This window comes from Castor canadensis, chromosome 2, assembly GCF_047511655.1.
Source record: "Castor canadensis chromosome 2, mCasCan1.hap1v2, whole genome shotgun sequence".
In the NCBI taxonomy this organism is placed as follows: Eukaryota; Metazoa; Chordata; class Mammalia; order Rodentia; family Castoridae; genus Castor; species Castor canadensis.
This window is the reverse complement of record NC_133387.1, coordinates 69,050,927-69,073,891: the sequence shown is the minus strand read 5'-3', so window position 1 is coordinate 69,073,891 and position 22,965 is coordinate 69,050,927. Positions and strand designations below refer to the sequence as shown.

Genomic DNA, 22,965 nt, shown 5'->3' with positions numbered 1-22,965 from the left:
TCATAGAACCATATAGTCCTCTAAGAAACTCCCGTAGTGTAGTTAGATAGCATAAAAATATCCCCTTCCCAATAAAAGTTTCTGAATTAAGTTGAATCTATAGAGTTTTATGTCATATACAGCACAAGTGTAAACATAAGACCACTCATTGTCAGCAGGAAAATACCCCAGAAGTATACAGTAATTGATTATAAGTTACACAAGGCAGAAGAAACAGCCTACCTGTTTAGTTCAGAGAATGGATCACTGCATCATAAATACACTGACAGGCCCCAGGGACATTGCATGGCTGAATCAAGAGAACAGCCACATCTGTACCCTTCTAAAGACCTTTGCCCTACAGGATTTGGGCCCAGGTCTCTCCACTTTTTGTAAAATGTCAGATATTTAGATTTTCATGGATATGTCCCCATTTTAAAATATAGCACTTGTAAAATCCTTCATATGACCCAGAGAAGACATGCCTGAGGGTGAACCTGAGAACCACTGCTTTGTGGTTATAGTATTAGGAAGATGTCAAGGTAGCACCAAAAAAAGCAAAATGAGCTAATCTACAGAGACATTGTGGAAAAATACTACAGGATTCCTGAGCAGATCCAGAAAGATAAAGAAGACAGCAAGAGAAGTCCTGGAGCCAGACTGAGGTGATGAGATAAAAGTTCCTACTGAGCCTCTTCAACCAGACACCGAGACGCCTGTCCCCTACAGATCCACCTGCTGAACTCCTGTTGCTCTTTACTGGGTGGCCATCCAAACACCACCTCCCCTCTGAAGCTTTCTCTGACCTTCTCAGAGAAAGGTTGTTTCTCCTTCTACACCTTTGAAGATTGTGAAGGTTTTGTGTTCCTTCACCACTCCCACAGTAGGGAATTCCTCAGGACAGGGACTGCCTGTATTCCCCAGACCAGATGTAATAATATAACAAGATTTGCTGGATAAATTACAAGTTGAAGGGAAGCAGGATGACAGGGAACCCAGGGAACCATGGGCATAAATCTAGAAGTCAAATGACCTTGGATCAAATCCACTTACTACCCACAAGGCTTCAGGCAAATGACCTCCATTTTTGGTTTCTTCAGCAAAAAGAAAGATAAGGACTGAGTGTGCTAGCTCACTCCTATAATCCTGATTATGTGGAGGTGCAAATAGGAAAGACTGTGGTTCAAAGGTAGCTCAGGCAAAAAGTTGGTGAGACCCTATCTCAACCAATAAAATACTGGGTATGGTGTGTACACCTGTCATCTCTGCTATGTGGGAGGTGTGACTAGGATGATCATGGTTCAGGTCAGAAAACATGAGATCCTATTTTAACAATAACTAAAAAAAAAAGGTCCAGGGGGCATAGCAAGCACAAGGCCCTGAGTTCAAACTCTGGCACTGTCAGAGAGAGAGAGAGAGAGAGAGAGAGAACACCTATTTCAAGGGATTCTTGAGCATATTACTCAAGACAGAGTCACTTAGTGTGGTGTCTGACACACAGTAAGACCTTAAGAATACCATTATCATAATGGTAATTATTACTATTATTATGTTGAAGAATTATAGTCCTGACAGTTGGAGCCTGAAGGAAACTCCCTGTAGAAGAGAGTTAGAGGAAAAAAGTGAGGAAGCATCAATTAATGCTCTGAATAATGCCAACATAATTAGTTCCATAAATTCACATTCCCTCAACTGTACCCTGCAAGATTTATAAACAATTCTCACATCAAAAAGAATATCTTCATGGTTATTGTTGGTGAGGATGTGGAGAAAAAGAACCCTCAAAAACTATTGGTGGGAATGTAAATTAGTACAACCACTATGGAAAGCAATATGGAGGCTCCTCAAAAAACTAAAAATAAAACTGCCATATAATCCAGCAATACCACTCCTGGTATACACCCAAAGGAATGTAAGTGACGTTATAGTAAAAACACTTGTATTCCCATGTTTATAGCAGCACCTTTTATTCACAATAGCCAAGCTATGGGAATTGTCAAGATGCCCTAAAACTGATGAATAGATTAAGAAAATGTGGCATTTATAAACAATAGCATTTTATTGATACATAAAGAAGAATAAAATTTTGTCATCCAGAGTAAGTGAATGAACTGGAGAACATCATCTTAAGTGAAGTAAGCCCAGCTCAGAAAGACAAAGATCACATGTTTTCTCTCATATCCAATACAAATACAAGCATTATCATATATTCCTATAAATATATATAGAACATGTTCCCAAAAGTGGGACTGGACTGCTAAAGGAGACTAAGGGAGGAAAAGAATGACAGAAAGTGAATAATATTGAAATTTATCACATCTGTGTAAGAACAAGACACAACTATACACACTGAAAACTGCTGAACAATACAGGGTAGAGGGAAAAGGGTGAGGAAGAGTAGTGGAGGGGGGTTAGACTGACTTAAGTATAATGTATTCATGGGTAAAATACCAGGATAAAATTCCCACTGAACAACAAACAGATACCTAAACAATGAAGGACAGAGCATAAAGCAGGTCATGTTAAGGGGAGGGCACTAGTGATATCCTGTTAAGGGCAGGATAAATAGAGAAAGTAAAGAAGGTGAATATGGTTGATGTATTTTCTATACATGGCTGAATATGGAACATTGAAACCCACTGAGGTCACCACAAGAAGGAATCTGGGGTAGGAACGGGAGAATAATGGAGGAGATGAACCAATTTGGGTTATAATACATGTATACATGGCAATATCACAACAAACCCCCCTGTATAACTATCATAAACTAACAAAAATGTTGTTTTTTTTAATAAGTGAAGGACAGGAAGGTAAAAGAGGTCTTGTCCAGGGGTGGGTACCAGTGGAAGTAGGAGAACATAAAGAAACGGTGGAAGAGGGAAAATAAGGTGGAAGTATTTGGTACTCATGTATATAAATGCAACAATGAAACCTGTTGAAATTGTTCTAAGAAGGGAGAAAAAGGAGAAAGAAGATGGGGGTGAATCTAATTAAGACATATTTTAAGCATTTAGGTTAATGACAAAATTTACCCCCTGTACCGTTATAATATGCTAACAATAAAAATGGAGATCTTCATTATCCACTTGAACCAACTATATGTGTGGAATCCAGCAAGTTGAAGTGAAACAGAAGCATGTGTTGTGAATGACCTATGTCAGAAACATAGATGGACACATTTGTGTCTTTCCACAGTGTCAGAATTTATTGAAGAACAATAAATTCACAAGCTACATCAATCTCTTTGGCTTTAATTCACCAAGTACTCCTGATTTCACTTGGCATTTGGGGCCATTGGCAAACATGGGTTCTTTTATTCCAATCTTAATTACTAATATTAGCTCTCAAATCACATATTACACAATAGTGTGTGTGTGTGTGTGTGTGTGTGTGTGTCACAGATGCATATTGCAGAATGGCTACAAAAGGTTTAAAGAGGCTACCATATTCAGAACTGTACTGAAGGCACAGGCAGAGAACTGATATAGATACAAGGAAAAGTCTCTGTAGGGAACCAGATACATTTTACAAACCCCAGGCACAGAGCTATCCAGGCACAGAGTTGTCAAGTGCAGGTCCAGGCACTTTCAAGTGTCAGTTTGAAGTGGGCTATGTGTTATGGGCAGGAAAAATTGCACTTGAGCTGGAGAAGCAGATTGGTCCTTTGTTTTGGCAATTTTCCTAGAAGAGGCATGTGAAGAGTGACTAGAGGATGGATCAGTGTGCCTGGGTCAGTCTCGGGGTGCTCCTTTTATAGTTCTAAGTGAGGGAGTTACACCTGGTGTGATGAATTAACTCATGTGTCTGGTATTTCAGATATGATTTGATATGAACATTTCAAATTCACGGGTATAATGATTTGTTGGCAGAAATAGATTTTTCAAAACCAGTTTGTGCTTTGTGATGTGCTGGCAGTGACTGGTTATTTACTTGTATAAACAAGATGTAGAGTCATTCTATCTTGGCACTTATTCTCAAAGTGGAGTAACTCAAGTCAAAAGTGTTCCTTTATAAGATGAAGTAACTCAGGGCAAGGCATAACCTGAAATCTATTGTTCTATACAAAATACTTAGACGAGGAGGGCTGCTCTTCTTAGCATGTTCTATCAAAGATGAAGGTGATAAGAGTGGGTGTGGGGGCTCATACCTTTAATCCTAGCTATTCAGGAGGCACAGATCAGGAGGATCATGGTTCTGCCAGTCCAGACGTAAAGTCTATGAGACATCATCTCAACCAATAAAACTGGGTGTGGTGGAGCATGCCTGCCATCCCAGCTATGCAGAAAGTATAAATATCAGGATTGCAGTCCAGGATGGCCCAGGCATAAATGTGAGACTCTACTCAAAAAAAAAAAGCAAAAAGGGCTTGGCCTACTTAGCAAATGCATAGCCCTGAGTTTAAACTCCAGTACCACAAGAAACAAAAAGGATGAAGATGATGGAAAAAGAAAACATTCCACTTGCCAGCAAGGAAACTTCCTTATCACTAGGGGAAATTAAAAGTTAAGACCCATACAAATGTAGCACTAGAATGAACTTTGTTGAACGAAGATTTATTCCAAATAAAGAACTGATTTTATCTTAGGCTGGGGAAGGCATTCTGTTTTATCAATGTGTTGAAAGCCAAGTGTAGACAGGCTCTTTTAGTTTGATTTAAGTGAATCAGGTTTTGAAATGCAAAGCAGAGAGAGAGAGAGAGAGAGAGAGAGAGAGAGAGAGACAGTGGGAGTGGAAAGATTGGGAAACCTTTACTCTACTGGAGCTTGTATGCTGGTCATCGCTTAAATGAGTGCTGACATATTCCAGGAAGCTGAATTAAGAGGAACAAGATGAGCCATAAACAGAATTATAAACTCAAAAAATTACATATGTTGGGGGGGTCCTTTCTAATTGAGGACACTTAAAAATGAGGACAATTCATGGCACTTTTTGACCAACATATCAAATGTAATAAAAGCTTAAGCACATTTACCCTCATTTTCTTCAATAGGAAACAAATTATGCAGCTAAGTGAACAACTGAAAACAGTGTATGAATTTCAAGATCTGAAAGAAACCATAGCAAGAATGAGGAAAGAAACAGACCTCTTGCTTGAAAACCTTCGGAAGGAAATTGATTTGCAGCCCAGCGTCCTTAATGCCAGCATTATGGGTAAGAGGGAAAATGCACTTTGACTGTTTCTACACAAGGTTTGATGAAATCCACAGTGCATTCCATTAGTGAGTCACCCCTGCAACCCCCATGACGCCCAGCACTGTAGCACATGCAAACACACGCATTAAAGGTATTATGTGCACATGAATACTCATCTTTTTAAACATTACAGAGCCTGGCTAACATTTGCTCCAAATAACAAATAAAGGTCACAATGTCTGGCACTAACCAAATTCTAAGACCCAGAGTAATCTAATGCCAAACCTGCAAGGAATCTTGAGTAATCAGAACTTAGAAAATCTAATGTGGACATGAGCAAGTGAGAGAAACACATTTCTGTGCCTTCCTTGGTATATGCCACTGTATTTCTGAGCAACCACAAATACAAAGGAATATGAGGCAAAAAAAAAAAAGGAAAAAGAATGAAACCCAACATTTCTCACTAGAACTTTGTTGGAATTGGAGTTATGCAACATATTGGAAGCCACTGATTCATATTGTGCAGTTCTTACAAGTGAACATGAGCCCTGACAGGGCCACGATGTACTAGGAGGAGAAATGGAACTCTATAGCTTGCCCCCTGTTGAAGATGACATCTCCTGTGGTATTTGGAAATGGAAAGCCTGCTATTACCAAGAGAGTTAGTACTGAGTTTATTCAGACCCCCCCTCCCCCGCCATCTAACAGAGACAAAGGGTAAACACACACTCATCCATGCCAAAACATAAACATTGGCTGATTTGCTTTATTCTCTCTGTATGTGACTGTTTTTCATCTGATCTTCAGCAAAAAGAGAAAAAATAGACAGCAGTTTAGGCATTCCCTAAAAGAATGCCTAAATTTAGTAAAATAAATTCTAGTGAAGATCTATTAATGATGCCTAATGAACACCATGTGAAGAGTAAGGAATTCCCTCTGATTCCCAATCTGGAATAAGGTTCCCACTGAAAGAATTCAAGAGCCATCAGAAGCCAGGTAGGATAGAGTACACCTGACCCTCGCCAGGAGCAGTTACTATTCATAGCCCAACAGCAGCTGCTGAGAAGTGCCCCAGTACCTGACTCTGTGGTGGCCATAGGGCCAGGAAGATGACAAGTACCTGCCCTTGAATTATTCCTGCCCTGGCAAGACAGGAATAGAAACAACCCCAAATGCATCCTTAACACCTGCTTTGGAAGCAGAGTGAAAAGCAAATTCTCCCTGGGTTTGTTAGGAAAGGCTTCATGGAGGACGTAACAACTGAGGGCAGTGATAAGCCTTATAGAATAAAGATAAATTTGCCAGATAAATAAAAGTAGAAAATCATTCCAAGCAAAATGAACATGTTTTTTGTTTTTTTCATGAGAAATGAAAAACATGATATTAAGAGTATGATAGTGGTAAGAACCAGAAAGTTTTAAAGATAAGGTATGGTTGTGTCATGCCTGGATTATGGTTGTGCAGAGAGTAAAACTCAGGACCTTCGACCTCTGGTTCCTAAAATATGGAGCTATAGTTTACAAGTGTGTTATATTATAATTTACATTAAAATATATAGCATCGCTTTCATGAACTTGTGTTTTATGCAGTTATGGAAAACATAAGTGCTTAAGCGCATAGGTTCAGCTGGGCATGGTGGTGCCTGCCCTATAGTCCCAGCTACTTGGGAGGAAGAAGCAGGAAGGGCTCAAGGATAATCCTGAAAAGTTAGTGAATCCCTATCTCAAAAACAAAATACAAAACATATATAATTCTCCCCTATTAGAAACACATTCAAGGAAGAGGATATCAAAATTTTGTAGTGAAAGTTGAGACTAAGAGCCAAATTGTGGACTGATTATCATGGTAGCTCAAGTGGTAGAATGCCACATGTGCCAGGCCCTCAGTTTGATCCCCAGTACCGCAAAAAAACACAAGCTGTAGAGTCAAGCCACCTGGCTTAAATTGTGGCTTCATCTCTTACCATCACTGAAATCTTGGGTATTTAAATAACTTACATTATCAGGGCCTCAGTTTTCTTATTTATAAAGTTAGAACAATTGTGCTCATGTGCACTTCACAATGTTCTGTGAAGATGGAGGAAGAAAATTGATGGGACACATAGGCACATGGAAAGCACTCGATTAACTAGCTTAACTATTGCTATTAGTCTCATTGTCAGGGGTCTGCAAACTGCAGCCTGAGGACAAATCTTGCCCATGTCTGTTTTTGTAAATAAAATTTCTTTAGAGCACAACCTTCCCTGTTGCTGCTGTGACTTGACAATGGCAGAGCTGAGTAATTGTTACAGAAGTGCTATGGCAAGCAAAGCCTAACAAACATTAATTAGCTGGCCTTTGCAGAAATAGTCTGTCAACTCCTGCTCTATATAGTTAAGCTCGTTTATCAGCTAAGTCTAGGTAGGAATTTGTTTATGTATTTATTCATTCATTTTGGTGGTACTGGGGTTTGAACTCAGGACTTTGTGCTTGCTCTGCAGGCACTCTACCATTTGAGACACTCCCCCAGCCCTTTTTGCTTTAGTTGTTTTTCAGATGGGGTCTCGTGTTTATGCTCAAACTGGCCTCAACTGAAATCCTCCTATTTATGCTTCCTGAGTAGATGGGATGACAGATGTATGCCACCATGACCAGTTTTTATTGGCTGAGATGGGGTCTTGTCAACTTTTTACCTGGGCTGGCTTCAAACCACTATCCTCCTGAGCTCTACCTCCTGTGTATCTAGGATTAGGTATTTATATTTGTGGCACATTTCATTGAATATTTTCATAGTATCTCACTGAATCCTCACAAATTTTTATCACCAATAAAAATTTAAGTAGATAAGTAGACAAAAATCTAAAAGATTAACCAATTTGCTCAAAAATATATCCAGGCAGTAAAGACTGGAGTCAGGACAAACCATCCCTGTGTGCTTGGATGTCCATGCCCTGTATCTATTATGTCCATGTTTATTACACTTCTTATAGGCCTTCCCTGTTAGGTGCACATTCAAGGAAGAGGATGTCAAAATTTTGAAGTGAAAGTTGGGACTAAGACAAGAGCCAAATTGTGGAACGATTATCCTGATAACTGATAAAATCATTTTTCATAAAATTTACCTTATCTCAATCTGTGTTGATGTATATTCCTCAGAAACCATCAAGAAGTGCTCACACATTTCATCATCTGCTGAAAAGAACACTGAGGAAAGTAGTTTCATCATAAATAACTCTGAAAACACCAGAAATGACTCCCTGACCATTTTAGATACACTTATCTCAAAAGAAAGCTTATTGGAAAAATTACAGCAGATTAAGATGCCAAATATCCAAATATTGAATGAAAAGGTAAAATTCATAATGATATAGTCAAAGGTTGTGGTTTTTGCTGGCATACAGACCTCTTTAATTGTATTTCCTTGCCTTTTATTTTCACTTTTTAGGTTTATATTTATCAGTATATAAGTAGCATAAATATTGTAAATAAATTCCATGAATAATATGTAACATAGTCTTGCTTATATATGTAAATAATATAAATATATATTTAGTTGTATTTTATTTTTATTGCTTAATTCAAGTATTGATTAAAAATAGAGAAGATTATTGCTTGATTTTTATTATTTTATATTATTTACTATTTACAAAAGTACAGAAAATGGACATTTTTTTCTTCTTGCCTTACTGTAATTAAAAGGTATGAAAATTAAATTAACATGGAAACCCTAAAATTTGACAATTTTTCCAAAAAAAATCCTATAAATATAAAAATGACAGGTTGGCACAATACTGACAAATAATCTAGATATTTATTCAGTTGTCTGGGAGGCATTTAATAGGCACCTCTAGGTACTAAGTATGAACAACTACTAAAGAAACTCGCATGGAAAAGTGAGCCTGGATGGCGTTAGGAAAAACCCTGCCAACACGCTGTTTTTAACACAAACCCTTTCTCCTGAAAGGTGTGTGGAGAACCAGGGAACCTGCCCTGCAGCCTCTCGCCCTGTGGGGGTGCTCTCTGCACAGGCCCTGAGGGGCGTAGGCAGTGTGGTGGTCCCAGCTGTCATGGCGCTCTGACCTTGTCAAGGAATGCCCTCCAGAAAGCCCAGGAAGCAGAGTCTGTGATCCACAATCTGGACAAGCAGGCTCAAAGGTTGGAGAATCAGGTAAATAAAGTCTTCTCTTGCTTCATTTGTGAAGATGTAGCAGCAAAGAAGCAATTTTTTAAAGTATCATTTAACTTGCGAGTAAGAAATGACAGATTCTAGACATTAGGTGTCCTACTGACTGGAAAATTAGGTGTTCTAAAGATTAAAATATAGATACAGATATAAATATAGATTTTGAAGCAGATGTGAATATTGAGGTGTGTGTATAGTGTGTGTGCTTGAAAAGAAAGAACTTGAAGTATTATTATAGTAGGTCATAGACTTGTGTGGACATGTTTTTTGTTTATTTGTTTTTGGCAGCACTGGGATTTGAACTCAGGGCCTCACGCTTACTAGGCAGTGCTCTTACCACTAGCCCTTGGACATGTTTTTATATAGCACACACTACATAGAAATGTCTGCACTCAGCCTGGAAGGTTTAAAAGCTACCGGTGTCTCAAAACAAAGAATAATTTTGCATGAACTCAAGGATGAATTTGAAATTCTACTAAATATATAAACTTTAATGTCAGAATTTAATGTTAGAAAATGCTTAATAAGAATGTACTCTTAAGCTTTGAACTCCTTTCAGTGTTGATAGACATGATAATGTCTCAACTTTTAAATACCTTATCATTGAATTTGTAATAATTTGAAATCATTTTGTTTATTAGTGAGTATCATTTTTAATTGCCTAGCATTCTTTAGGTTTGTTTGCTTGTTTGTTTGTTTTGGTTTTGGTTTGGTTGGTTTATTAGTGGTACTGAGGATCAAATTCAGTGCTTCACATGCTAGGCAAATACTCAATAACTGAGCTACAACCTCTAGGTTTCTCAAAATGCACTTATTCTTTGCTTTTGAAAATACAGGGCATCCTCTCTTGGGACCCCTCCCAGCTCTGGGAGCTCTACTCTTTGCTACTTTTCTGTCTCAATAAACTCTCCTGCTTTACTCATGACAAAAAAAGAAAAGAAAGGAAGGAAGGAGGGAAAGAAGGAAAGAAAGAAAGAGAGAGAGAAAGAGAAAAAAGAAAGAAAGAAAACACACTAACATGCTCCTTTTTCAACAATACACATAGAACCTTTGATAAAGAAGGAAAAGGTACTAAGGGCTGAATTTTTTAACCCATACATGTTGAATATTATATCAGACATTCTTACACACAACAATGGAAGTCAACTCACAAACAAAAAGGAAATGTATACAAGGACATCTGGGTCTTAGTATCAAGGGAATCACAGAAGGCCACGCTTGGGAATGGGGTGAGAAGCACAGCCAGGATAAGCACACATACATCAGCCCACTCTGGCCACTACCCCTGAGTCCAGTTCTGAGCAAGTTATGTCATGAGTCAAGCTGGAGAATATCCCTACACATAGTGAATGTCATGCTTGTTTACATGGGCACAATTCTGTATCACAGCATAATTTTTAACTTATATGTGATTCCGCATTGCTTTTATAAATATGCTTTGAGTACCTACTATGTGCTAGACATTGATCTAGAAGCTGGGTAAATACAGCAACAGTTGTAACAATGCCGATCTTACATCTCAGTGGTTAAAAGTGTAATTTTAAACCATCCTATTTTTCTTCAAAAAGTTAGACATGTGACACTATTGAAATGAGCCCAGATTGTTGATTTTATTATTAATAATGATGATTATTATTATTATTAATGATGAGTTATTGGTTTTAAAACATAACCCCTGAAGTACATATTAACAGAATCTGGTTTAATCAGCACACAAGTGGGAAGCTGGAAATGGATGAGAGGGGGCTTGCATATTGACAAAATGGTGTGCTATTTCCTCTTGATTAGAAGAGGAAAGAGTGCCAGAAGAGATTGTAAGAGAATTCTCAGGAACCAACTGTGTCAGAAGATGGATGGCAGAGGGATGTTTTCAGAGTAAAGTAATTTAGTAATCTTTCTTTCTGAATGTGGTACTAATCTACTCTGAGATTTCATCAGTATCACTTGCTGCTTTCCTGTCTAGAGCATTTATTTCTGTAATTCCCACATTATTGCTATCCTTTCTTACTTACTGCTATCCATTCTAAAGAAAGTTCTAGAGAATTAAGGATTAACTCTCCAAAACATTTAAGATACACATACATGTTTAATAATATAAATTCATTTTTGTTTTGTTGCTTGCTAATGACTATAAACTTAATTTTTTTTTCACAAGATCTCTATGGCTCAAATTAAAACAGGCTCCTCTTGTGGGGAAATAAAAGGAGAGTCCATCCCCCATTAGGTTTGATCCTAATTAGTCCTACTTCTGTCACAATTAATTTATTCAGTAAAACTCAACTGGTTGGTGATACTGCCTTCTGATTTTTTTTTTCTCCCCAGTTTGTTGGAATCCCAAAAAAAAGTCTATGACCTTTCTCAGATCACACAATTAAGACTTTACTCTTCTAGTTGCTACTGTATCAATTCATCCTTCCTCCACCAAGGGCATGGAGTGTGTGGGATTCATCTCTGTAGCCCACTCTTAGTTCATTAGTCAAAGGAGAAATGTTTTCTTGTTAGTTTTTAAAGATCACTTGCATTTGAGGGATGTTTAGACGAGTAACTGTTTTAACTCAACCTGTTAAACAAGATGATCAGTGCAGGTTAGTAGTCCTAAATCATTTCTGAGCAAGTTACTAGCATCAGAGAATGCTACAGCCTTAGTAAACCAGAACTTGTGCCTTAGATTCACTAGCACTATGTCAATATTATTTTCAAATAATAATTGTATTAACAAGTTATGAAAGGTAAATTCTTGTTATTAAGAAAAGGTCATAATGAAACAGATAATAATAACAATAACCTTTTAAAAGAGTCCTTTAAAATGAATCTATGGTTGGTTTAATTACCTACACTTTTATTTAGTTTTTAATGACAGTTTTATTTGGTCCCGCTAAATAACTAAATATCATAGACCATGCCTAATTTTTGTATATTTTTCTCATTTTTTTTTCTTATTCCAGGTTAAAAACATAAGTAAACTGGCAGAAATCTCCAAAAACAATGCCTTCCAGCTAAGTGAGAAACTGGAAAATATGAAAAGCCAAATTGAAGCTGAGGAAGAAAAAATGAATTTTTTAATCAAAAAAGTGAAAAACTTTTTGTTAGGTAATTTTTTAAATATAAGGATGATTTGTGTCTCTTCCTTTTCAAAAATGTATACTCAAACATCATAACCAATTACAAATTATATTAACTAGAAGTGGCATACCTTGGTTTGAAATTTCCTAACGAGAATAATCTCAAAACATTAATTCCATGCCAAAAGAAAATTATGGCTTTCTGTATAAGATTAATGGAGTAAAAAGTCCTAGAATTTAGTTAAAATTCCAAACAAATGAACTTGCTTCAAGTTTTTTTTTTTGAAAAAGGAATTCCAACATGATGACTCTATCAGATTCCTTAATGTTAGGATCTGGTAATTTTCTTTGTTGAGAGAGATGATATGAGATCAAGATATGCAAATTTTGGATAGCACCTCAAATACTATAATAAGGTAGCATCTAAAAAATTGATTATTAGCTATTATTGACTATTTTTTAAGTTATTTGTTATTTGTAGTCTCTCTAAAATAAGAAAAAGAATTTATTTGAGTTAGTAGTCATTTAGGAGAGGCTTGTTTCGAACTCTAAAGTACTGCTAAAGAAAAATCAAATACTGCATCAGGAAAGTGATCTGAAACTTCAACTTTGGCAAATAAGAGTTTGGGAGGACAGTGTGTAGGCTTAATCTCAGGCTTTCTTTCCTATAACCATCTCCAAGTTCAATAATTTAGCATTTGCCAAATGGATCAATTAGCAATCAGAGTGTCTAGTATAATCTCTGGGATCACTTCATCAATCTGTTTAATATTTATAAGAAATCTCTGTGCTCAGGTACTTTTTTCCTATCTCAATGTTTCTAGAGATTGTGTTAGCCTTCTAGTTCATATAATCAAGGTTAAAAAGAAATTAGGCAGAAATGTCCTTTGACTAAAACAATTAGCAAAAATGAAAGGCAGTAGAATGTCTACTGGACATTTTGTTTGTCAAGAAGCAAATAGTCAGTGATTTAACTAGAAGGATTGGTATTGACTAGACCTAGATCGAGGACTGGTTGGACTGAGGAACACTTTTGGCAGTTTCTGCAAATGCAAAACAAAAACAAAATAAAAATTGCCTACCTGGTCATGTAAAACTTGTAGCACATGGTCATGGTTAACTGGGGTCCCTACGACCTGCTTCCCACCTAATTCACGGGTCACAGAGCCTGCACCCCTATTGTTACTGAATTATTCCTAATAAAACGGTTGTTTTAATTGACCTGAAGAGTTGAAACAAAATCTGTGTGCGGATTATTACAACTAAAAGCACAGAGAACTATACAAACTAGAAATACAAGAATCTTCCCTCTGCCCCAGAGATCCCAAGACCGGAGGTGACCACAAAGTTTTCAAACCTTACAGTATCCTATGCCTACCCATTGTTTCTCCAATTTTCCCATCTGTAAGACGCAAATAAAATTATCATTACATTGGATGGCACCCATCCTATTGAGCTTTTCTTGGACCATCTCATTATTTCATTATTTGCCTTGAAATCTGAATGCCTTGTTAACAAGTCATGTGTCAATTCTCCTGAGTGATTTATATATAAAAATTTAAGTCTATCATCTCAAAACAAATGCCAATAAATGTTTGATGAATGAAGAAATGATTGAAGTTCACTTTTCACTAGGACTTGTTTTAATTAGAAAAAGTTACAGTTTCTTTAAAGTTATCACTTTCTGATTCTGTTTAAAATATGGTTTTAATTTATTTGCAGTAATTCTAATCACATTGTTTCAAAGACATTAGAAAGTAAATATCCCTTTTATATTATGAAAAAATAGCTAAAGTACAAATAACTATGAGAAGGATATTCAACATACTCATGTCATGTCAAACAGATGCCAGATATCTCCTCTGCCTCTCACTGACCCCTAAACAAATCTAAGTTCTCCAGCCTCACATTTAGGAGCTTGTGCCTATTGCTCACAACCTTCCTGAACTTCTCTTTCCTCTTAGACACACCACTCCCCTGCCAGGAGCAATCCACACACAGTTCCTTCCTCCATGCTGAGCTTTGCCTTCTTCAGGTCCCTCTTATCTCCTCCTCAACTTTAACCTGCTGTCTCCCACAGCCATTTCTCTGCCTGTTTGAGGTCCTCCTGAAGTTTTTCCTCCTTCTCAACCCACAGCAGCATCTTGCCTCATAGTTATCACTTATGTACTATATATAATGACTTCTCTTTCCTCACTTGACCATAAACCCCTTGACGATAAGATTTGTGTCTAATCCATCTCTAATGTACCCTATGGGACTTAGTGTTGTGCCATGTGCACAGCAGGTGTTCAGGAAGTAGCTGGGAGAGTGACAAATGCTTGTGATACTGCACACTTTCACTGCACCTCTTCCATTTCAGTTCTCAAGGAGAGCCAGTTTGACTTTTCTGAAAAGTGAGGCAAACATGTCTTTAAAGGTCCCTTTATGATATGTTATATACAGAGTACTCTACTCTGTATTGCCACATTCCAAACAGGCCTACGAGTACAGCATCAAGGATAGTTACTCAATTTAATAGCTGAGCAGAAATTTATGTTGATGGAATGAGTTGTTCAACTTTACACCCCATGCTTCCCCTCTTTCTCATTCATTGTGGTTAAACTTTAAAGACAGGCCTCTAAACAGTTTAATTGCTTTTGGATCTAAACTCACAATAAAGAATTCTTTGAAGGACATTTTATAGAATTGTCCTTGGAACATTGTGTAATGTTCCAAGTCTTTACTTTTCCATTTTTCCCACAAGAATTTGTTCAAAAAGTCTTCAGCACTTCATGACAGCATTTCTCACAGAGAAAGGGGAGGATTGGGATGAAGAGGGGCAAGTTATCAAACGCGAATGTCTGACTTAAGAGTTCATTGTGGTCACATGTACATGATACAAGGTTTGCTAAAGGAACATGATTACCTAAAACTACCTTATCATTTAAGAGGAAAGCGCGCCCCCCGAAGACATAGAGAAGGTTGCGAATCGTGTGCTTGCTATCCAGCTACCAATAATATCGAAAAGCCTAACCCATGAACCTGACAAAATACAGAAACTTATGCAACTCTGTGAGGACTACAGGATAGATGAGAAGAGGCTAAATAAAGCAGCAGATGAAGCCCAAAAGCTTTTGGTGAAGGCCAAAGTAGTGGAGTAAGTACAGTATTAATATTCTCATCTTGCTCTAACGGACCATCTGCTAAAAGCCATCTGAAAAATGTTTGTTCTGGGAGCTATAACATGCAAATGGAAATTACCCTCTGATGGCTTGGTGTCCAAATTGAAGGCTAAGGTCTTTTTGAAGGAGGTGGGCAGTTGGGAGGTGATGTACTGGGTTCTCTTCAGACACTAACCGCCCTCCGGGTGGTCTAAATACCAATGTGTGCCCATAAAGACCATGTACTAATTATGTCCTGATACTTTAACAGGTAGTCGGAACCTGGTGTAGCTTTCCCTCCTTTACCTATTTTAATACTTTCTCAGTTTCTATTATAATAAGCAATACTTTGAAAATCTAAATTTTAAAAAGACTGCAGTAAAAACTATGATGATGGAAAATAGAAGCAGACACAAGTGCCCCAGGAGTAATACAGGAGTGAAATGGCACCTATGGTGCTCAGACTTGGCTCTCTCTTGCCTCCTTTTGCGCTGTTGACTTAGCCAATCAAGAAGGCAAAGGCATCTCGATGTTCTCGTGAGCTCAGTGTGCTTGTGAGGTCAGGGTCATATCAGTTGAATGGTGGTAACATCAACATCCACTGCCATTTTTGGATACTCAGTTGAGTTGAGACCTGATCCACCCTCACTGCCTCGTTATCCACTTGCACAAACGTACTGTGCCAGATGACTCTGAAAGCCCAACCCCCTGCAGTATTTAAACCAGGAAGATTATGTAACCATAACACTATTAAAAATGATGTGGATACGAAACTTAATAACACGCAGTGATTCTGACAGCGTGAAGGCAATGCTTTTAGAAGTAGGTGACAGGTTATACCTGAAAGATAAGCTCAGTCATGAAAAGAAAAAATACATAGGACAAAATGTTCAAATATGTCAATATCTTAAAAGGTGGGATGATTACTGGTAAATTTTTCCCTTCTTTACATTTTTAGTATTTTCCAAACTTGCTATAATGAGCAAAAAAGAATACAGTTTTTAAAAAGTGTGTGTGTGTATTTGTGTTTGTGTAATAGAACACTAGAGCCCTGGGAATGCTGCCAACATGAAGTGATGGAGTGGGGGTTTATATCGGGAGGAGGGAGGATTCCTGAAGGTTAGAAAGGGAAAAAGACTACTTCTGGGAGTAGAGGACAGGTTGGGTGGGCAGGGAATATTTATAGCTCAGCTCATTTTGCCGTGGGCACAAGCACCTCTAATGATGCTTCTGGAAGTCTGTCTGATGTTCTTCTCACTTGGTATGTTTGGCTGAAGGTGATTTTGAGCCAGAGATCTAAGCATCTGGACAATGTTGACTCGAGGTGAGCTCCTGTCTGTACGATGGTGTGTATCACTTGGAATTCTTGTGATTTTAACCTCTGACAGGGCCCCTGAGTGCCTGGAATGTCAGCGAAGCTTAAATAACCCTGAATAAACACAGCCTGCAACACAAGCCTTTGGTCCCCTCTTGCTCTCTGTGGGGCCTCTCAACTGTCCCGCCCCGCCTCCAATAAGGACTTAGTGCTACATGCATTTCAGAAATCAGAGAGCTGGATCACTGAGGACAGTTTTTATGTGTGGAGAAACCTGTATCTGGTGAGGTCTGTACATGAGTATTGTTACTAGTACTTAAATACATTCTCAAAATGAAGACTTCAGCACTTTGCTTCAGAAGAATTTAAATTGACTTTATAAATAATTCACTAAAGTTTTTGGTTGAGTGGAGTGAACTCTCAAGGTGAAGTAAATAAATAATTGCATATTTATCTAATGTGCTATGCTAATATCTTACCTTAGGAAAGCAGCAGATGGTCTCTTAAACCTTGACAAAACATTGAACAAGCTACAACGAGCTCAAATCACTCAAGGACAGGCAAACTCGACAATCACACAGCTGACTGCTGAGATAGTAAAAATAAAAAAGAATGTTCTGCAGGTATTTATGTTTTTTTCAAAACTAACCTGAAATCAATTTTGAGGATAGAAGTAACACCGTGGTTTTTATATATGCCAGTGTCACACTTGCCTTACCTGTCTGATGGGATTATTATGAGGCTAAATTAAGATTTCAGTGGGACTATGCTCTTTATTAATGTCCAGCATTCATGTGACTAGACGGGTTACATTAGTGTTGATGGAATTATGCATTTGATTGCTGTTCTACAGAGCCTTCCCAAGCATCCTATCATTTAGTTGAGACCAATTCTGGGGCATGAAGCGTACACTACCACCAGCTTGTGAAGGAGGAAATGAAGACTCAGGGAGGTTATGTGACTGTCTCAGGTCACAGAGCTAATTAACAGTAGATTTGAGATCAAAGCTCATCCCTCTGATACCATGAAAAGGAACAGACTTCTAAAAACTCACAAACCACAAAAATAAAGAGTTTGTTATTGCAAGGTTTATTGTAATCACACTTGCACAAACTTCCATCAGAGTATTCTACAGCTGAAAGAATATCTCACCTGAAAGAATTGCTTCATCCAAACCTGTGCCATGAGGCAGGGAGAGGATGCCTGCAGCAGAAGATCCCATGGTATGAAAGCTCTTCTTCAACAGTTGCATTTTCTGTTACAGGGTTGAGAGTTACTTATTCTCTATTCTTCAGTTTTATAGATCTACTACAGAAATCATGAAAAAGAAAAGCAGAAAGTAACAGAACAGGAACTGTAGCTGTTGATTAGTCCTCATGTTATGTAGGAAGAGGTTGCATGCATAGGGTAGCAAAAAAAAGAGGCCCCTAGGTTTCCCATTCCACCATACTCCAGAATAGGAGTTGGCAAATATAGCCATGGCGTGTTGCCTATGGCTGCCTTTGTACTACCGTGGCAGAGAGCTGAATAGTTGCAACAGAGAGTATGAGCCACATTTACTATCTGTACCTTTACTGAAAAAGTGTGCAGACTTCTGCTCTCAGAAAAACTCTCACATATGCCCAAGGGCACAAAAGGGATTTCCAGATCTAAAAATATGGTGGACCAATAGCCTAAGGAACCCTCCTGGTAGAAAAAGAACTAAAAATGTTACCTAGGATATTTAAATTTTTTTAATATTTGACTGAATTAGTAAGAAACCAAGGATGTCCTCAGAGGTCAAAAATGACAGAAAAAGCACAAATCCAGAGAGCTAATCAAGCTTAACCTGACAGCAGCAGACAGTACCTACCCTGCACAGAACTGGAACTCACACACAGTCTTAGTCAAATTAATTGCCTGGGAGTAGTCTTCTTGTTAACTACAGCTGACTCTTAAATGGGTTTGGGGTTGAATTCACACTACCTAGGTGGTCCTAAAAATCTAAGCTAAAACTGTCAATTAAAGTGGTCCTGTGTTGGTAGTACCCCTAGATACCTAACAGTGGCAAACAAATCCCCTCTGAACCAATGACCTTAAAACTAAATCTCCAAGAATCCAATTTCCAACATATAAAGAAATTGCCTTAAATAAGAGTCATCAGAAATAGCAAACATCAGAATGCGAGGGACTATGGATATTATCATTATTGGATATAAAAATACAAAATAAAATTATTTACTATGTTTAAGAAAATCAAAGGCATAAAGTATGACTAATATGTAAGAGATAAGAAAACACATCAGTTTAAAAACAGATAGAGTCATTGAAATAAGAAACAAGTTATAAAATTTACATCATTATTTGTAAAGGAGAAAACGTAGATACCACCTGCATAAGGTAGAGAATAGAAAAATATATTTTTAATTTATTCAAATAATGGAATGCTTTAAATTGGTTTAAAAAATTAATAATTTAGGACTATACAAATTAACTTGAGCAATGTGCATAAGTAGAATTTTGAATTTAAAAAAATCAATTTGTACTCCAACTTCTCAGGAGATAGAGGTGGGAAGAGCTCAGTTTGAGGGCCGCCCCCTCCCCAAGTTAGTGTCATGCTACCTATCTGAAAAACAAACTAAAAACAAAACCACTCAGGTTGAGGCTCAAGTGGTAGAGTGCTTGCTCAAGATTCTAGATTCAACCCCCAGCACTGAAAAACAAAATCAAATAGCAGAACTGTACAGTATTATATTTTGCATAAGTTAGAAGTTTTTTGTTTTTGATTTATTTTTGTAGAGGACATATGATATGAGTTGAACTCCAAAGGCTTTGACTCATTGGCAGTACTGTGTTCCTAAACTGTTGGGTACATGGATACTTGCTGTATTTTCTTTTAGATCCTTTCTTATCCCTACAATATTTTGTTATAATTTTTTCTTAAATTAAATGCAACAGAATACAGTGCCATCACTATTTTACTTTCCACACAGCTTTTTTTTTTTTTTGAGGCGTTAATAATCATACCTGTTTTCTTATTTGTTTCATAAAGAAACTTTTCTGGTGTTTAATCAACAACAGGCTGAAAGTCAAGCCAAGGAAATAAAGAATAAGCTGGACTTAGCAACGCAACAGTCAGAGCTGGAGGATGGACTCTCCCTGCTGCAGACCAAGTGGCAAAGGAACCGAGACCAAGCAGGCCAGGCAAAAGTTAAAGCTGAATCTGCGAGTGGCCAGGCTGGGGATGCTGGGAAGGTCATTATTCCTCCCACTGCCAATGGGAGCATACAGTACTTCTGTGATCCTTGGGCCCCAGGTTGCTGTGCCTTTTCTCAGCATTTCCTCTAGTGCTGATCCATACTTAGTGGTGTATACTGGTGGGGATCCTGATGCAGTCACGCCCTTGTGCATTAGAAGACTGTCCTTGTAGGAGGCAGAAGCCCCTGACCAAGTCATGTCCAAGGGTGTCCTCCCCCATCTTCCCATCCTAGTATTCTTAGTACTGTCCTAGTTACATAGTCCATAAACCAAATTTTTCTGTACTTTTATAATTTATGTTGTTTGTAATATTGCATTTGCCTTTTAATTCAATTACATAGCATAAAAAGAAAGCAGTAAATAATAAAAAAGAAAGAAAGCAGTAAATGAAAGTCACCCACCAAAGAGAATAGATCAAGTTATACACATTACAGTGAGTTAATTAAACAGTTGTGGAAAGTAGCCCATTAATTCAGGTTGCTGAAAGAACCTATCAACTCATCTTCTTAGCAGGAAATCTTTGATCAGTTGGCTGAATATAGTAGCTTAAAGAAAAGAAAACTGTAGTGTTCCTACAACTGATCTGTTCCCTGGCTCTTAATTCCTAATGTGCTGATAAATTTCCCACTGACTAGGGAGTTGGGGACATTTTCTACAGATGAGTTGAGAAAGTGGCTTCCTGCTCACCTGCATCTCACATGCATCCTCTACACCCAGCTCTGGCCTTGGCTCATCTACTTACCTTCTAGGTTGTCAACCACACATACTGATGTCAGAGATTTCCATTCTGATTCTAAGAGCTTCATAGTAACATTTCCACTTTCCTTGCTACTGCATTTCTTTCTTACTCTTATCCAACCAAAGAATGGATCCTTGCTACTTCCAAATCTTCACCACTCTGTCCTTCATCTTGAATATACAACTGTTTGACCCACATGAACTAGAGTTTTGTCAAGGGCATTAGGTCATCGTATCTTCTGTATCTCCCAGTTGGTGCCAATAGATGGTTGCCTTGATATACAATAATGATTGGTATTTTGTAGTAAATATTTAATTAATTAGTCTGAGGTTTTTTTCAACATGAAAAAAAGAACCATGCAAATAAAGCCCTCCTGGAAATATCAGAGGGGCTCACCAACACTGCATGGATCATGGTTTCCTCTGTATTCCTTTCGTGAAGGGTCTTTGGAGAATCATCATCCATATGTACATGTTCTGTAAATATTTTCTGATGATGGGAGTATGGCTCTGTTACAGGAGTTTGCTGAGCTGAAAAATCAGTATGCCTTGCTTCAACACCAGACAAGCACCACAGGCCTGACAAAGGAAACCTTAGGGAGAGTGAAACAGCTCAAGGATGCTGCAGAGAAACTGGCTGCAGATACGGAGGACAAGATAACCAGGATAGCAGGTATCTATTTACCCACCCCACCAACTTGACAATAACATCATAATCCTCCACCTCCCTGATAGAATTTATACGCATTTCAATTTATCATCAACACAATTCAATCACAGATAAATCCCCTGAGGACAGTGAAGTAGGATTTAGTTGTATATTTTGAGGGCTGTAAAGTAACAGGCCTCTTGTGTGGATTTGTCTACGAAGGCGAGAATACGCATCTGCTTTGCATCAGTCAGAACAAACAGATTCCCTTTGATCACCTTGAAATACCCTCTCCCCAACTCAGTATTCTTAAATGGAGATGACACGTCTGAAGACATTTTGCTTGTGAGGTCAGAGACGGTGCCAAACAAACTACAAAGCACAGGACAGCGCCTCAAAACAATGATATTATCCAGAATGTCAGTGGTGGCAGGCCTGAGAAACCTGTCCTAACCTACCCTGCTATTTTTCCTCTAATGCAAACAACTCTGTTTGGGTTGGTATGATCTAGATTCTAGTGCATTAGGTCACCTAGCATAGATCACTAGATAGCAATCCAAAAGGAACCATTGTTCTGGACAACGATTTTGTCAAAATGAAAATTCTGATGCACACAGACTGTAGTAAACATACAATATGTACAATCAGAAAGTGAGTCAGTCTTCTTTCCTGCAAATAATATTCATGATTTTCTGGGCGCTCATCATGTCATACCCTCTAATCAAGAGATACCAAATAATGAGTGTATCGTATTACTCGTGGTCATGCTTATGATCTCTCAGAACTTTAAAACTAATCATATTCTTTAGGAATATGCATAACTCTCAAAATATTCAAATAAGCCAGACTCCTTACTTATAAATGCTTCTTTATTATAAAAGGAGTTGTTTGCCTTATAGTCACTTACACCATCCCTTGACATGAAAGATGAATAGTCAGGAAAAATACAGACCAAACTGTTAACATTAGTTATCTCTGGGGAGACATGGGTAGCAAAGAGGAAAACACTATTTTTTTTAACATTTATATAATTGTCTTAAAGGCAGTGGACTTGTGGGTAATGTTTCTTTCTTTGTTTTTCAGCATTTTCCTAAGAAATTTTAAAAGGAAATAGAAGGAAAGGCTTTTTACCTTATATTCCAAAATCAACACCATGAAAATCAGTTTCTATTATTCTCAGACCTTGGTCCTTACAATAGGAGTAAAAACGTAGGAAGAATATTTCTGCTCTATTTTAAGTCAGGGTCCAAACTGTTTTCACTTATCTGCATTGAATGACAATTATAGTTCAGGAAATTAGATTGGAAGAGCAGTCTAAGTTAGAGGACTTCTAAAAGAGGCCTAAAATAATGCATCCCACTTCTTTCTCTCTTTTTACTTTAAGGCCATTTATACAACTCAGTAATATAGAAAAGTAAGACATTTGATTTAGCTGTCGCCTATTCTACCACTTGAGATGGGACAGAACATCTATTAGAAATGCCTGTGGGATCTCTGTGAGAACTTTTGGCAGTGGAGAGAGAGAAGGATGGACCCCAGCTTGCAACC

The 22,965-nt window shown here is 37.8% G+C and overlaps 1 protein-coding gene and 1 long non-coding RNA gene across 9 annotated transcripts in view; one reads left to right on the top strand and one right to left on the bottom strand.

The window, feature by feature from the left end:
• Positions 1–22,965, bottom strand: part of LOC141420682 (uncharacterized) — a 47,268-nt gene that overhangs the window by 4,725 nt on the left and 19,578 nt on the right. The gene's annotated exons all lie outside the window — the stretch shown is intronic.
• The window catches only part of Lamb4 (laminin subunit beta 4), a 103,194-nt gene that overhangs the window by 77,827 nt on the left and 2,402 nt on the right, over positions 1–22,965 (top strand). For 4 of the 8 annotated variants that reach the window (XM_074064993.1, XM_074064994.1, XM_074064995.1 and 1 more), the window contains 8 exons: positions 4,970–5,130; positions 8,247–8,440; positions 9,055–9,258; positions 12,219–12,363; positions 15,267–15,474; positions 17,278–17,416; positions 19,854–20,027; positions 21,288–21,441. In XM_074064993.1, coding sequence (XP_073921094.1) covers positions 4,970–5,130; positions 8,247–8,440; positions 9,055–9,258; positions 12,219–12,363; positions 15,267–15,474; positions 17,278–17,416; positions 19,854–20,027; positions 21,288–21,441 — 1,379 coding nt within the window. Of the gene's footprint in view, positions 1–4,969; positions 5,131–8,246; positions 8,441–9,054; positions 9,259–12,218; positions 12,364–15,266; positions 15,475–17,277; positions 17,417–17,916; positions 19,790–19,824; positions 20,089–21,287; positions 21,442–22,965 lie in introns of those variants that run through there. The other 4 variants (XM_074064996.1, XM_074064997.1, XM_074064998.1 and 1 more) reach the window with 4 other exon arrangements.